The sequence below is a fragment of the Varroa destructor genome, unplaced genomic scaffold (assembly GCF_002443255.2).
Source record: "Varroa destructor unplaced genomic scaffold, Vdes_3.0 BEIS01000007.1, whole genome shotgun sequence".
Classification (NCBI taxonomy): domain Eukaryota; kingdom Metazoa; phylum Arthropoda; class Arachnida; order Mesostigmata; family Varroidae; genus Varroa; species Varroa destructor.
This window is the reverse complement of record NW_019211460.1, coordinates 4,385,493-4,398,827: the sequence shown is the minus strand read 5'-3', so window position 1 is coordinate 4,398,827 and position 13,335 is coordinate 4,385,493. Positions and strand designations below refer to the sequence as shown.

Below are 13,335 nucleotides of genomic sequence, written 5' to 3'. Positions count from 1 at the left end.
AAAAAATTCAGTATAAATGCAGCTGAATGTCGGTGTTGAAAAAAAATTGTCGTTGTTTATAAATTGAGTTTACGTCATCGAACGGTGAGGCTTCCAGTAAAGCAGATACGGTGGCGTATACTTGCATCGCGTATCGAATTGCTCTAAAAGTGGATCCTCGACTTGAGTTTTGAGAAATAGCGTCAAAAAAATTGATATCATTGAAATGCTGATTATGGGCAGGGTTAAAAGAAAAGGTAATACTTCTTGTTCAGCGATTTGAAGGCAATCGGTCCGCGGGTTCCAGCTGGGCCCTCCTATTTTTCAGTGAATATATATATATCGATTTAATGTATATATAATTGGCTTTAAAACTGAAAACAGGTTCTATAAACTTTTTATTAACATAATTTTTATATTTGGGTGCCCGATAGGCTGATTCAATGCATTTAGTCAGCGAATTGAAACACAGATAAGTAGTAAGTGGTATCTGAAGTTACTGAAGACATCTTTGTAATCGTCTAACGATTATCGTTGAGCATTGAGAGTCTTGGCCATCAGTGTTGCGTATAGACACATAAAGAAAATAATAGTAACATCGTGCTTTGCCACTGATTTACACCCGGAGACAAATTTCTAGCTAGATCGAATTTTGCATTAACTTCGTTTAATTTTATTGTCATCAAGCGGCAAGTGCCATTACGGCCCGACTGCTACACGACCAGGTCGATGCGGAACACGTTTACAAGCGCTCCTAATTTGTTCCTTTGCAACAAAGTTATCTATCTGATAGCTTCACACGGTAAATGGGTTAAACATAAACACTGCCATGATCCAAACCCACGTACACGATAGCTAATAGGTTACTATATGAATATTACCGCTACTAAACTGAGCCAAATTACACGAACGTTTGTGTTTTTCTTATGCACAATAAATTCTTCTCACTTACTTTCGAGCGGACACTATTTTCCTGTCACCGTTGTATTTCTCCGCTCGGTAATAGATGTCTGTTCAGGGCATTTTAGAGCCAGCTTGTAGTAAAAGGAACTTCTATAGTTAACATTGCCGATAAAAAAAATGACTACTAAGGTAAAAGTATTGCCGTTTTGTTTGTTATATATGAAAAAAATAAGCTCGGTAAAAAATGTATTCTTTATGTAGATAGTAACATTAATTTATGAAAACTTTTTTGAGGGACAGAGTTGTGGAGCTGTTTGGTAAAATCCTATATTTCGATTTAGTAGACTTCGATTTCAAGAAAGATTGAACAACCCTATTTAGGGAAAAAGTGCAATGATGATACATCAAAGCTCAAGAGGTACTGCTTGACTCCTTCTATTAATTGATGAAGCAAGAATATATACCGTTTTTATTATAACTATATGCTTGATATATAGCGGTCGTGGTATCGCTTCGCTATGGCAAGTAAACATTTCACTACCATCCCTTTATATTTTCGGTTTCGCTTGAACAGAACTTGAAACCTTTGCTCATATGCATGTAGTCTTGAAGCGCACACCCATCATAATGGTCCCACTCGGTTAAAGCCCACCGTTTTCCAAATACGGGGTGGAAAAATAAGCGACTGTGTTTTTCAAAAACGCCTACACTCTTTGAAACCTCAATACTCGACCTCAAAAATAGCCTTCAATATCGAGTCAATCGTTTCTTCAAATCCATGTTCTTCTTCTATCTGTCAAATATATTGTTTATCTTTCCTTGAAGCAATATATATTTCAAAAGGGAGTAAGTGTTGTAGTGTACCCCAAAGGCCACTGATGCCGCTAGGTATCCAAAAGTACCAGTGTCGAGTTGACACCAAAAAAATAAATTTGTCAATCATTTGGCAAACAGCAAACTAAGCCATAATTAATTATAATAATAGAATAAAATGGGCAAAGCTTCACTAAACACAGAAGAATACATATATACTTAATTGCTCAGTAATGAAATTAACAAAGTCTGAATACCTTCAGCATTACTCATTTGCCACTCTTGAAACAATGTTCTGTTTTTCTGTTTGTATTAAATGTTATTATAAATTATATATACACGTACTAAAGGTTATGCATAATCACTATATTCATATTTAGAAACAATTATACTTTGCTTATTAAAATTTATTTCCTATAGCTTATTAAAATTCTTATTTGTTAATAAAAGCTGCAATTGGTCAATTCGATAGCGTCCGAGTGATGAGTATATATGTACATATTTAGGAGTGTCTTCCTGAGCAAAATGTCACCTTCACTTCAAATATCGACACAAATACAGAGACAGAAGAGACTATGGATTTGTCGAAAATAAATGAATCAAACACTGCTTTATTGACGTTTAAATCAATACGCTACGTAGACGCTGAATAAATAATTTCTTAAACATACATAGAATATGACAGATACTGATATTGAGAAGGCATCAGAACAAAAGTAATCTCACTGGGTCTTGGCTCGGAACAGCCCTAGGAGACGTATTTTTTTTTTGTTTTTTGACCCTCTTTGCTACGTCCCATTCCACTGACCTAGTCTTCCTCGGCCCCTAACTGGGCAGATAAAACATATGCTCTAAGTGGAAATTCAAGAAGGAATTTATGGCGTATCAGAATGTAGCATTCGCCATATTTAAGAAGAGGAGAAAAAATTAAACAATCGTTAGAACCGATGGCTAGAAAGTCAAGAAAACACATTGGCCATTTTTAGAAAATACACCTTCAAAAAATATCGAGTTTTTCTAGAAACGTTTTATTTTAATCATGTTCGCTATATTAGGCATTACCTAAATTGGTAGATGTTTTTTTTAATAAATCGTTAGCTTCCGAAGGAGGTAACATCTACCACTTGTTACGAGAAAATTTACCTTAAGTTAAATCGTCCCGTTAGAAAAAAACACACAAGAGTGTGCATTTGTTGAAATCATTATTCAGCATTCGAATAAACTAGCAAATAGCAGACTGTGAAACCGAAACGATGCCTTTATCTCGAATTAGAGAATGAGCTAACATCTACTTCATATCCAGCCTCTGATAAAACTTTCTGTGGGTTTTGTTTTTTAAAAAGTCACTCCGACTACTTATTTGGAGCTTTCTATGTTAAACTTCAATGAGAAGATAGACCGTATTTTTACTAATACAGTATGTATCAACATGGAAAGTCTCGCATCGGCATGCAAAAAATTCAAGATGTAGCTCTTACGTAACCGTAACGTAACCGCAAGCGGTTACAACGACACCCAACTCGAACACGTGTTATACTCTTGAGAAATATTTTACCCGACTTTGTTAACAGGTAAGTGTACCTGGAATGTATGCATCTGTGTGCTATGATCGCTCAGAGTTTAAGGAATAAAATTGAATGCTGAACCTGTATCCAATGCAGTCTGCCACGTACGGTTCGTTGTTCTTCGGTTGTTTGGCTCCCTTCGTCGGATTGACATGTATCACGAATGGATTCAATAATGCCGTTTGAAGGTTCTTTGACGAATAACCAATGAGGAAAGGACGCACATTTTTGTCAGCTGTTGGCATTGAATGTCCTTTGGGAAAGCAGGACTGGATTAAGCTGTTATCCATCGTCGTGACGATTTTGTTTCTAATTGTCCCGAGACCGCAACGCCGGATTGAAATTTGGACTTAACATTGGATCTAACTCGGCTGACAACTGACCTACGCGGGACATAAAATAGATCATTAGAAGCATCCCGATTGCAATGGCGATTATTATAGCTGCCCATCGTTTCATTGGGTCTCCCCGTCTCCGGCCACCAAGAAGAAGCTTTGATTGAAACCACCTACAAAAATCAAATGCAAAACATGTGTTACTGTATTGATACCATTTACCCCAATCACATACATGTACAGCAAAAGATATATAAACTTATCAAACTGGCTCCCCCGGACTTTTGTTTCCCTTCTCTCTGCCCGAGTGCAGATATTTTGAAACGCAAAAGAAACATAACTCATTCCGATGAACAAATTTCACTTACTGGCACTTCCCTTATCATAATACGCATTTTACGTAAACGGTAGTAACATTAACTGACCTGTGAATAAGTTCTAATACCGATTTTTTCTTGTATTTATCTTCGTCTTCACCCCGCGATAACGAATGTTGGGGTGATACAAATGAGCGGCCAGGTACTGACGGTATAGAACTTTCGAAGAAAGCAGCTCCTTGTTTTAGTAATGCTGGACCTCTTGAAGACGTAGCTAAAATGAAGTTGTAGGTAATTAACAACTGAAAGTTACAACTAATTAACACCGTAACATATTTGTATTAACAAAATACGTCATATACTATAATCGATAATCGTTCACATTTACACAATCACTCCGAAAAAAAATCAATGGGTGTGTTCACCTCTAAAATCGTGTGTATAATGAAGAAAATTAGTGGTAGGGAAGTTGGTCATTATATTTGCTTTAATTGATAAAAAAAAAAATAGAATGAGAACAAACTTGGAGAAAATCGTTTTGCTCTTGCCTCGCTATTGGTGGCCAAGAAACACCCAGTATTTGCGGCCCTAATTTAAACAGCAGATGAAACAACTCTCTTTTGTTAAGTATTGAATCATAAAGAAGAAGGTGATTGGAAAAGCATCAATTTAGCAAATATTTCAATTTTTTTAATGTGTGGGTTTCTGCTGCAAGCAAATATAAAACATTCTTATCCATAATGTGAGGTCATCGAAAACGTTACTAATGATTTTTAACAGAAAATAGCCTTTCTTCTGCCTGATTTTACTATAGCCCGAATCGCTACTCAGTGCACGAATAAAGCCGAAGTTCCGTAACTTAGACCTGTTGTAGAACGAGGCACAGTGATCTATTACTCATAGTTGATTTATACAAATGCGAATGTGAGCATTTAAGATCTGATAGGATTTCAAAATATATTACAGGAAAATTAATTTGCAAAGGGATCAGACTGCTACAATCTGATAAAAACTTGACAACGTTTATTTCCATAAGATCGTCAGAGAGCGAAGTACATAACATAAGGAGGTATCTTACAACGTGTTGTATCTTACTGTTCCACTCTATTTCAAAAGTTAAGAACTTCGTTTTATAGAAATTGGTTATTAGAGCAGGATCCTCAGGTTCTGTAGAATTAATATGCGTTTTGACATAACGTGAGTATTGCTCAACTAGGCACGTCTGCTTCCCTTGGCTTAAGATACCTTCGTTGAGATTTATTTGTACACTTTTTAACCAGAAACCGTTTTCTCGAATACCGTCACTCGGGCTCTCAGTAAGCAAAGTATTCCGAGCTAGGGAAAATCTGGAGATTTGAGCGGTTTGCGAATATAAATTCCAACTCAGAACTACTTTTTATTTAGTACGAGTTCCACTAGTAGAAGTTACTGGTTCAACGAATCTAGAAAGACAATTTCGAACGCAAGTAGCAAACCTCCTAAAAAAAGAATAATGTTGGAAGCTGTAGTTGAAATCGATGTTAGCTCTCCGGCCTGATGTATACTACTACACTGTACTAATTCAACTCGGTCAAACGAATGTCATACATAAAATCGTACATGGTACGGTAGAGTATTTACGGCAATCGCAAAAGCGGGTGGATGCAATTGAATCAGCAGTACATCAATCTAAAGTAAATAAACAAGCTGGTTGGTTTGATGGTCTAATACAAGCTCTAGCAACAACCTGATTGACCCTGACTTGTCCTATGATTGTCACTAAGTGCATCACCAACACTTCAAGGAGGTGATGAAAACAATTCCACGTTAAGCGAGATTATTGAACACAGCTGAATATCTCCTAGTGCACGACATCCTTCGACCTTATACAAAAGAGTCTCTGCGGAAAAGATGCGAAACAAAGGTACAGGTGGATGCTATCTGTTATCCATTATATTCGCTGGACATTGCTTTCACAGATGGCTATTTTTTTTGAAGTCTCGATGTATTTTTTATAGGAAAATTATTCAAATACCAACAGGATGTCGAAATCGCCTTTCAAGACTCCACAGACGTCTGCATACCATCCTTCTACAGTAGTGGAATAATTAAGTTACCAACCAAATGGCAGAAGGTCACAGAAGATGGCGCTCCGTAAAGGGAGGAGAGTAAACTCGCTAGACGAGTTCATTATATCACCATTCGTAGTGAATGACCTAACACTATAAGAAGATCCGCTACGACTGGATAAACAATTGCTGCTCTAAGAAAGATGTAATGTAGAGTGTTTATGTGCACGCATGGTTTTTACGTAGCCTTAACAAACATAAATATGGACGAATGACGACAGGCATGCACACATTGTTAACAATTTTAATTTAATACTAACACAAGCGTACACGAAACGTCAAACATAAAAAAAAAAAACGTTGCTTCGGAACAGATCAGCGACTGAATAGGAACCCAATGCATTCACTATTAACGGTATCATTTGTCTTTCGAGTTTCAAAAGATAGGCCTTACTTCAGCCTTTTTTCGGTATATGGGCTTGGCTTTATAAAATACCTCAGTAAACTACGAATCCGAGCATACTCACTGTTATTGCTAATCGCGTTGATTGCACTATGTGGATTGCTATTTACGGTATCCATGAAAGAAGACTGAGATGCGCCATTTGGAGTTGGACTCGAAGATGTCCAGGTAAAACCCGACTGAAATAAAACGCACTCTATGCTATAAAATCTAAAGAAAAATAAAATCATGCCAAAAGTTATACAATTCTGGAATATTTGACATAAACAAACTAAGGGGTGTGGCTGTACAAATGAAGCCTAGACATTTTACTAAGGTAAGCCCTAAAAGGAAGAAGGCTTGTAGGACTGCAAATACTATCACGTTCTCCGAAGTCATTATCTTCCGAAATTGGTTTTGTCACATCACGCTAGCGCAAGGGTATCGCCCCCGAGGTTTGCGGCCTTATAAGGAAAGCTATTTGTTTATAGGCATCTAAACAGCGGCACGCTATACTGTGATACATGAAGATTGTACACATATTATATAGTATTCCTATCACTTTGAGAAGAACTACTACCTGACCACTCGTAGGTCAGGATCCTAATTTCAGTGTGTGAATTGCAACTAATATTATAAGAGTAAAAGATACAAACAACAATACTTACATCGCGTGGGTTGTGTGTGTGCTGTAGATGGCTGTCATGCTGCCGCCCTGACGGCCTTTTCGCACCACCTCCTGGATTTGCCCACCGAGCCCTTTCAAGTTTTACACGAACAATGTCAGCGACTGGTGAAACGACGTTATCCCTGTGAGTGTGTAGTACTAATGTGTTATTAGGTGTAATTAATGTTGAATAAACATCCTGTACACAATATTGGGAAAATGACAGTTTGTTGTATCGCAATATTCATATTTTACTATCGACGCGGTGGCTTAAGGAGCTAAGCTTCTTGGTTGAAAAACCAAAGATCGCTTGTTCAAACCGGCCATTGACTCACACTACATTTGTGATTAAATGAAGGAAACTGTATATTCATATTCTAGGCATCTTCTACTAAATGGGGCAAAGACGTTATTAAACGATTTGCAAGGGAAAGCACTAAATATATAGGGCATCGAAATTTCGTCTATGAAGTTAATTTTACTATTATTTGACGACTACACTTTGCAAGCATTTGAAAGAATAGGGAGATGTTATCTGATGAATGTTAGCTACCTCGGAATGACTTCATGACCGCACATTGGGCATGCGTAGCCTGCTGGGGCTGTTGTCAAGGGCAACTGGGATAATTGTTCATCTAAACATCGCCAGTGGAACACATCTGTAAAAAAAAAAGAAGAGAAGAGAAGCATTTATTGTCTAAGCTCAGGCAAATTCAGCACTACTTGCTCCTTAATTCTACCTTTCTTTCACGGGCTAAGAAAGAAATAAGGTGCATATGTGACAAGAAATTGGAAAATAGAAATCAATAAATAGTTACTTCAGCAAGGTTAAATTTCTAGAATTCCAATACGTACGATAACACAAAAGTCGTACGCATTCTTCTTGAATCAGTTCCCTTCTACATAAAGTGCACACAGGCTCGTAATCCGAATCTTTCAACCATTGAAGATAGCCTTGGACGATACACTGAAACAGATAGATGACATGTGATAATACGCTGATCGTACTTTGGCATAATAAGCCTGAATAATTCTATCTTTCCGTCAAACGGTCACTGAATGCGTACTCTTTCAAATAATTTTATAATTATTTTTATTTAAAATAGGAAGAAAATTTTCTTCAGTGCTTAACGAGGCTTTGGCTCGGTATGCCTAGCATCTATTAGAAACTTGAAAGTACGGAGCGAACGACGGTGACTGCAACTAACAAAGCTATTTTGAAAAATATAGTCGTTGCTTGTACTAAATCCTCTGCGACTCGCTAGCATTTATTTATTTTATAATTAAGCTTCTTAAGATATGAGAATTTTCATTGCCTTACCCTAACAAGTTGATGGTGTTGACCAAACTCCTAGCAGAGTGAAAGAGATTTTATCCGCTATAGAATTATATCCAAGGTCCTACAAGCATCTAGAACGTTTTTCTATCTAGAAGGAGATCTACAAGTAATTTGTACTAAAATGTTAGCTGCAGACTTCGCCCTGCGCTTGTGCTGCAGGTACATTTCATTGTACCTATGTAGAATTAAATGATTAATATATTTATAATACATGTAACGTTGAGCAGCGACAGTTATTTTTCTGTAGTATATTTGAAACACAGTTTGTCGTGCAGAGCAAATCGATCACACTCGTTCGAACAGTGGCATCTTCATGCTACTGACATATCAGGGCAGACCATGCTGGTGGCTGTAGACGGTACTATGCACTGGGACCTATTTTTCCCTTTGGCCAGAAAAGTATTCCGTCAACCGGTTCCATTTTCAGCATGGGTCTGCTCGGGTTGGAAGAAATCGATCACAAAGAGACGATCGAGTGAACTTTTAATCGCTCCTTTCCGTTAACTCACCGTGGTGCCGCGGCGAATAGCGTGCTTGCTGAATTTGGAGACAAACGAAAAGATATAGGTTTGAATCCGGGTGTAGACACGCTTGGTTTCGTGTCGGGCGAAGCTAGCCCCGTAAAGGAATCCCTAACGCCTTAAGCATCCGATGTAAGCCAAGAAGAATCGTTTTTTTCTGCAGCCGGGAGCATTCAATACCCAAGGACCATCGAGCCCGCGAAGTTGTGTTCGCATTGTTATAGGCACCCTATTACATCGAAGTAGGGCGTAAAGAGGCTTCGTCTCGTGCTGGGAACCAGTCATCTGATCGAAGACCTAACGGCGATACCGGACGTAAAGCTTGTAATAACACCTTTCTCCTATTGCAATGGGTATAATAGATGCTTTACTGCAGTTGGTTACATTGGACGACTGAACGTAATAAACTCTTACAAAACTATACCATTATTTTCCCATATAGTTCAGGGCATTACATCAATTTCTCTAACTATTGAAACAACGAGACCATTCACCATTAGGACATATAACAATCCATGCTATATCAGAGCGAATTGTTATTTCGAAAAATTGTTGTATTTTTTTCCGTGTACACATCACGCGGACCGATGAAAATAACAGGAAATATTCAATAGTAATTATTGGGGAAATTAATTCACACAGTTCCCGAGTGAGTTTCTTCAGTGGCGATCGAAGTACCAAGCATACGAATTACGTCACAATGCTGTAGCTCCGAATAAGCGAAACGGCTTATGAGATCATGGGGATTTTAGACCTCGACTCAATGGACTCGGAAGATGGAGACGACGATGATTTGCTTTCTAGGTCACCGGCGTGTCTGCTTGAACAACAAAGTGTCAAAAAGTTCACTCATCCAGACTCGGCCAAAAGGAATATTCTAGCTTAATTATGGCGAAATCTACTGGTGTCAATTATGAACTTCGGGCTTGTCATTTCTGCTGAATGTCTCGTTCGATGCTTCGCGCGCTCATGACGAAAAACGAAGGGACCAATCAAGTTTTCATTTAAGTGACCATCCTCACGTCTTTTCTTTTAAGAACTTTCCACTTCTGCAAAAGATCTAACGAGCACTTTCTTGCTACTGGCTGGTCCACACGAAAGGATTGACCATCGACATTTCGAGTACATACTTATGATAACGATTCTTCGATTGAATATATTTGGACAGGTGAAAATTTAAATCGTTAATTGTGATGATGACGGCGAATTAAATAGTCATTGATTCAATCCCAGTGCTTCACCTGACGGAGCCACGGCTTGCTATATACATAGGCCGTGATAATTTTCTGAAAGTGTATAAATGATCAGAACGTATATTTGTATATAATATTAATCTGAAAATCGAGCCTTACTCAGGGGCGGACGATGTTATTAAAGGATGTTGAATAGCCTGCTAAGCAAACGTCACCTTGAACATAAAACAATCACGGATTTATGAAATAGAGTCAACCTTATTCCGTCAGATTACTATGTATTTAGTTTAAACCGTAAAGAAAAAAAACTCAAACGCATCATCACACATATTATCTCCAACCAACCTCGTTTTCAGAAAGAAATGAATGAGAAATAGAGAAGTGAAACACTATTTTGGAATACGAGATTCTAATGAAGTTACAAAACCTGGCAGCAAAAACTGAAAAATAGTATAGCTTATTGACTCCGTTTGATGTTTGAAAAAAGCTCATATTTTAAGCTTCTTTTTTTTTTTCAAACAATATATACAGTTATACTGTGTTGGCGGGGCTTTTAAACCCAACGAAGTTTCAGCACTGATCAAATTGCTGCCTATATTACTAACAACTCTATGCATAAACAGGACTCTTGATGTTTCGAAGCAGAATCACTTAGGTAAGGGAGCATAATTACACTGATTTATGAAACGTGCTGTTTTTAATTCTAATAGAACTTTGTTGGTAGATTCGTTTGGGCACTTGATTGGCCCCCCACTTACATTTGGGTGATTCTCAACCATGCACGATTCGCACACGTTGACCCGGTGTTCATAGCAGAATTGCGTCGTTACTTTACGTTTCGGACAACGACAAAGCCCCATTATGCGTAGAAAACTAAACTACTGGCAGATTCTCTATCGTCCGAACCAGTTGAGTCTGTTTCTCAGTCTGTAGAATTAATGTTCTGTTCCAATTTCCTTTTTTCGCTGTGGTGGACAGCCCAAAGCAGTCACAGTATATGAGCAAATAGTAATAGGTGGTGTTTGTGTTGATTTTTCTGTCATTCTCGTCACTCGTACGTTCTAATTCCGTCTCGTCACTACATTCCTCGACAAATAAGATCAACGTTATTAGCCATTTGTCATCTGTCCTGTTACAACAAGAACGATCTCTAAAATTTGCTAGACATCAGAATGATATCGACCATTCTACGGTGCAACCAGTAGAAAAACTCTTTGCTTGTTAACAATCGAAGAAGGCAAACAGACATGACACGTCGAAATGTTCTCGATATTGTTTTTTTTTTTTTATCACTTTCACTAAAACAGCACTAGAGTCGTAGCATTTGTAGCTAGAACGGTGATCCAATGATATGTGTGTAATATCAGCCGGCGACCTTTTTCTTCAGCTACCGTTGTTTTCTAACAACAACAGCCGCAATAGCTCTTCACGTACCACCATAGAAACATAATGCCAGCACACCACCTGATCTCGTCGATGGCAGTCGCCACATTGAATTGAACGCATTGCCGACTCATTCATTGTCCTTCTCGACGAAAATGTCCTTTTCCTTCAATTGAATTTTGCATTCTCTATTCGGAGTACTCGAAAAAACATGATAGCTATGACAGGGGTGCCCAAGCAAATAATGCTTTTTCTTTTATTTTGTCACGTTTCTTTGAAACTATATAGCGTGAATGGCTTCTACGTTATTTACGTAGAAACAAAACGGCAGCTGTATGATGTGATTTACAAACAGTAAAATACCAACAACTAGAACTAATCTTAAGCAGCTATTTCCTCTCATATGCCGTAGGGCCGACACATATTTCAGGAGGATGCACCTCCTTGCTAAACATTTAGAAATTAGAGGGAGGTATTTTATAAGGGAGCACTTTGACAAGTACAATTTGAAGACATTCGATTGTACCATCTGTCCTACAGCGGCCTGTCTCCTGGGAGAACGGCGAATATTAGTGGAACTAGCAGCGTATCGACGATTTCAATCGGAAAAGCCGATTCAAAATATAGTCCTCGAGTTTAGTGGAAAGTAGTTAAGGCCATCTTGTCAAATAAAACCTGTATTCGATCATACTACTAGTATACTAAGTAAGCGAACATATGCACTACTGCTTTCATTAAATTTAGCCCCTGCCTTGGGGTGCTGAATGTAGCAAAGGACGACAACTATATAGTGGGAACATATGCTACGACGGACGTGCTGACACTCCTGGTGTAACGCGTGGAAGAATGGAGTAGCCTACTTGATAAGAATTACCCTGCTCATGATGGCTAGGAAATGGCGTTGCTATCACAAGATTTTTAGCAATAAAACGCTATGAGCCTATCCATTGCGAATTGCATGCACGGAAGCCGAAACAAAATCCACCTTATTTGGTTTTAACCGCCGCCAAATTACAGCTTCGAATGCCCATGGAAACTTTTCGAAAAAACGTTCTTTCCAGTGAGGGCAGAAATGGGGCAGTACTTTATATGCTAAACGCTAAAATATGAGACCTCTACCTTATTTACCAGACACTATCTGGAGAAACCCATAGACGATCCAGCGCGGGCACAAACCTCTGAATGGAAGTGTAAACATGTACAAACTTAAATGAAACCGTACTCGTCCCTCTTATAGTAATTCTGATTCGCTTGATAGGTAATCAACATGCGACTTCTAACTTTTCACGGTAAGAAGCTTAGTCATTTGAGTCGTCCACCTTTTATCAGGGTAGACAAATTAACAATACACATCGTTATCTTTGAACTTTAAAAAATTGTCATGTACTACCATGATTTGACATATGTATATATATGCTAAAGCTAGTACTAGCGAATCGCAACTAGTATAAACATTTGGTCACATTTATTTAAGAATGACGATATTAGTAAAGTCTGCGGCGTGCGTCTTCATATCCAACTGCGCTACTGGAATACGTTTCCCAACATATCACTGTACATCTTTTTTCGTGCACGGTCGGAGGAGTCGCAACCCAATAGCTCTAGTGAGGTCATCCGACTTCCCAGAGTTCATGGCTCGTGGCGACGCAGTTGCAAGTTCCTGGGGAGTTCCAACGTTATTTGTTCGATGTTTACTTGTATCTTTATCCGGTCCTCAAACTCCCGCGACGCCGACCTTTCCCGTTCGTACTGCGCTTTCATATGCCGTTGCTGATTCCGGAGCAATCGGTGCGCGTTCCGGTGCAATTCCACGGCATTCTGCCTTTGGGC

General features: G+C 38.5%; 1 protein-coding gene across 2 annotated transcripts in view; it reads right to left on the bottom strand.

Annotated features, from left to right (window-relative positions):
• Positions 1–2,702: 2,702 nt before the first annotated feature.
• The window catches only part of LOC111253875 (uncharacterized), a 29,975-nt gene continuing 19,342 nt past the window's right edge, over positions 2,703–13,335 (bottom strand). Inside the window, exons 7-13 of one of the 2 annotated variants that reach the window (XM_086974421.1) lie at positions 8,391–8,420; positions 7,925–8,036; positions 7,623–7,728; positions 7,071–7,212; positions 6,488–6,602; positions 4,021–4,186; positions 2,703–3,768 (exon numbers count right to left, since the gene is read on the bottom strand). In XM_086974421.1, the coding sequence (XP_086830547.1) occupies positions 3,570–3,768; positions 4,021–4,186; positions 6,488–6,602; positions 7,071–7,212; positions 7,623–7,728; positions 7,925–8,036; positions 8,391–8,420 (870 nt within the window). In that variant the 3' untranslated portion in view covers positions 2,703–3,569. The remainder of the gene's footprint in view (positions 3,769–4,020; positions 4,187–6,487; positions 6,603–7,070; positions 7,213–7,622; positions 7,729–7,924; positions 8,037–8,390; positions 8,421–13,335) is intronic. The other variant, XM_022814020.2, reaches the window with a different exon arrangement.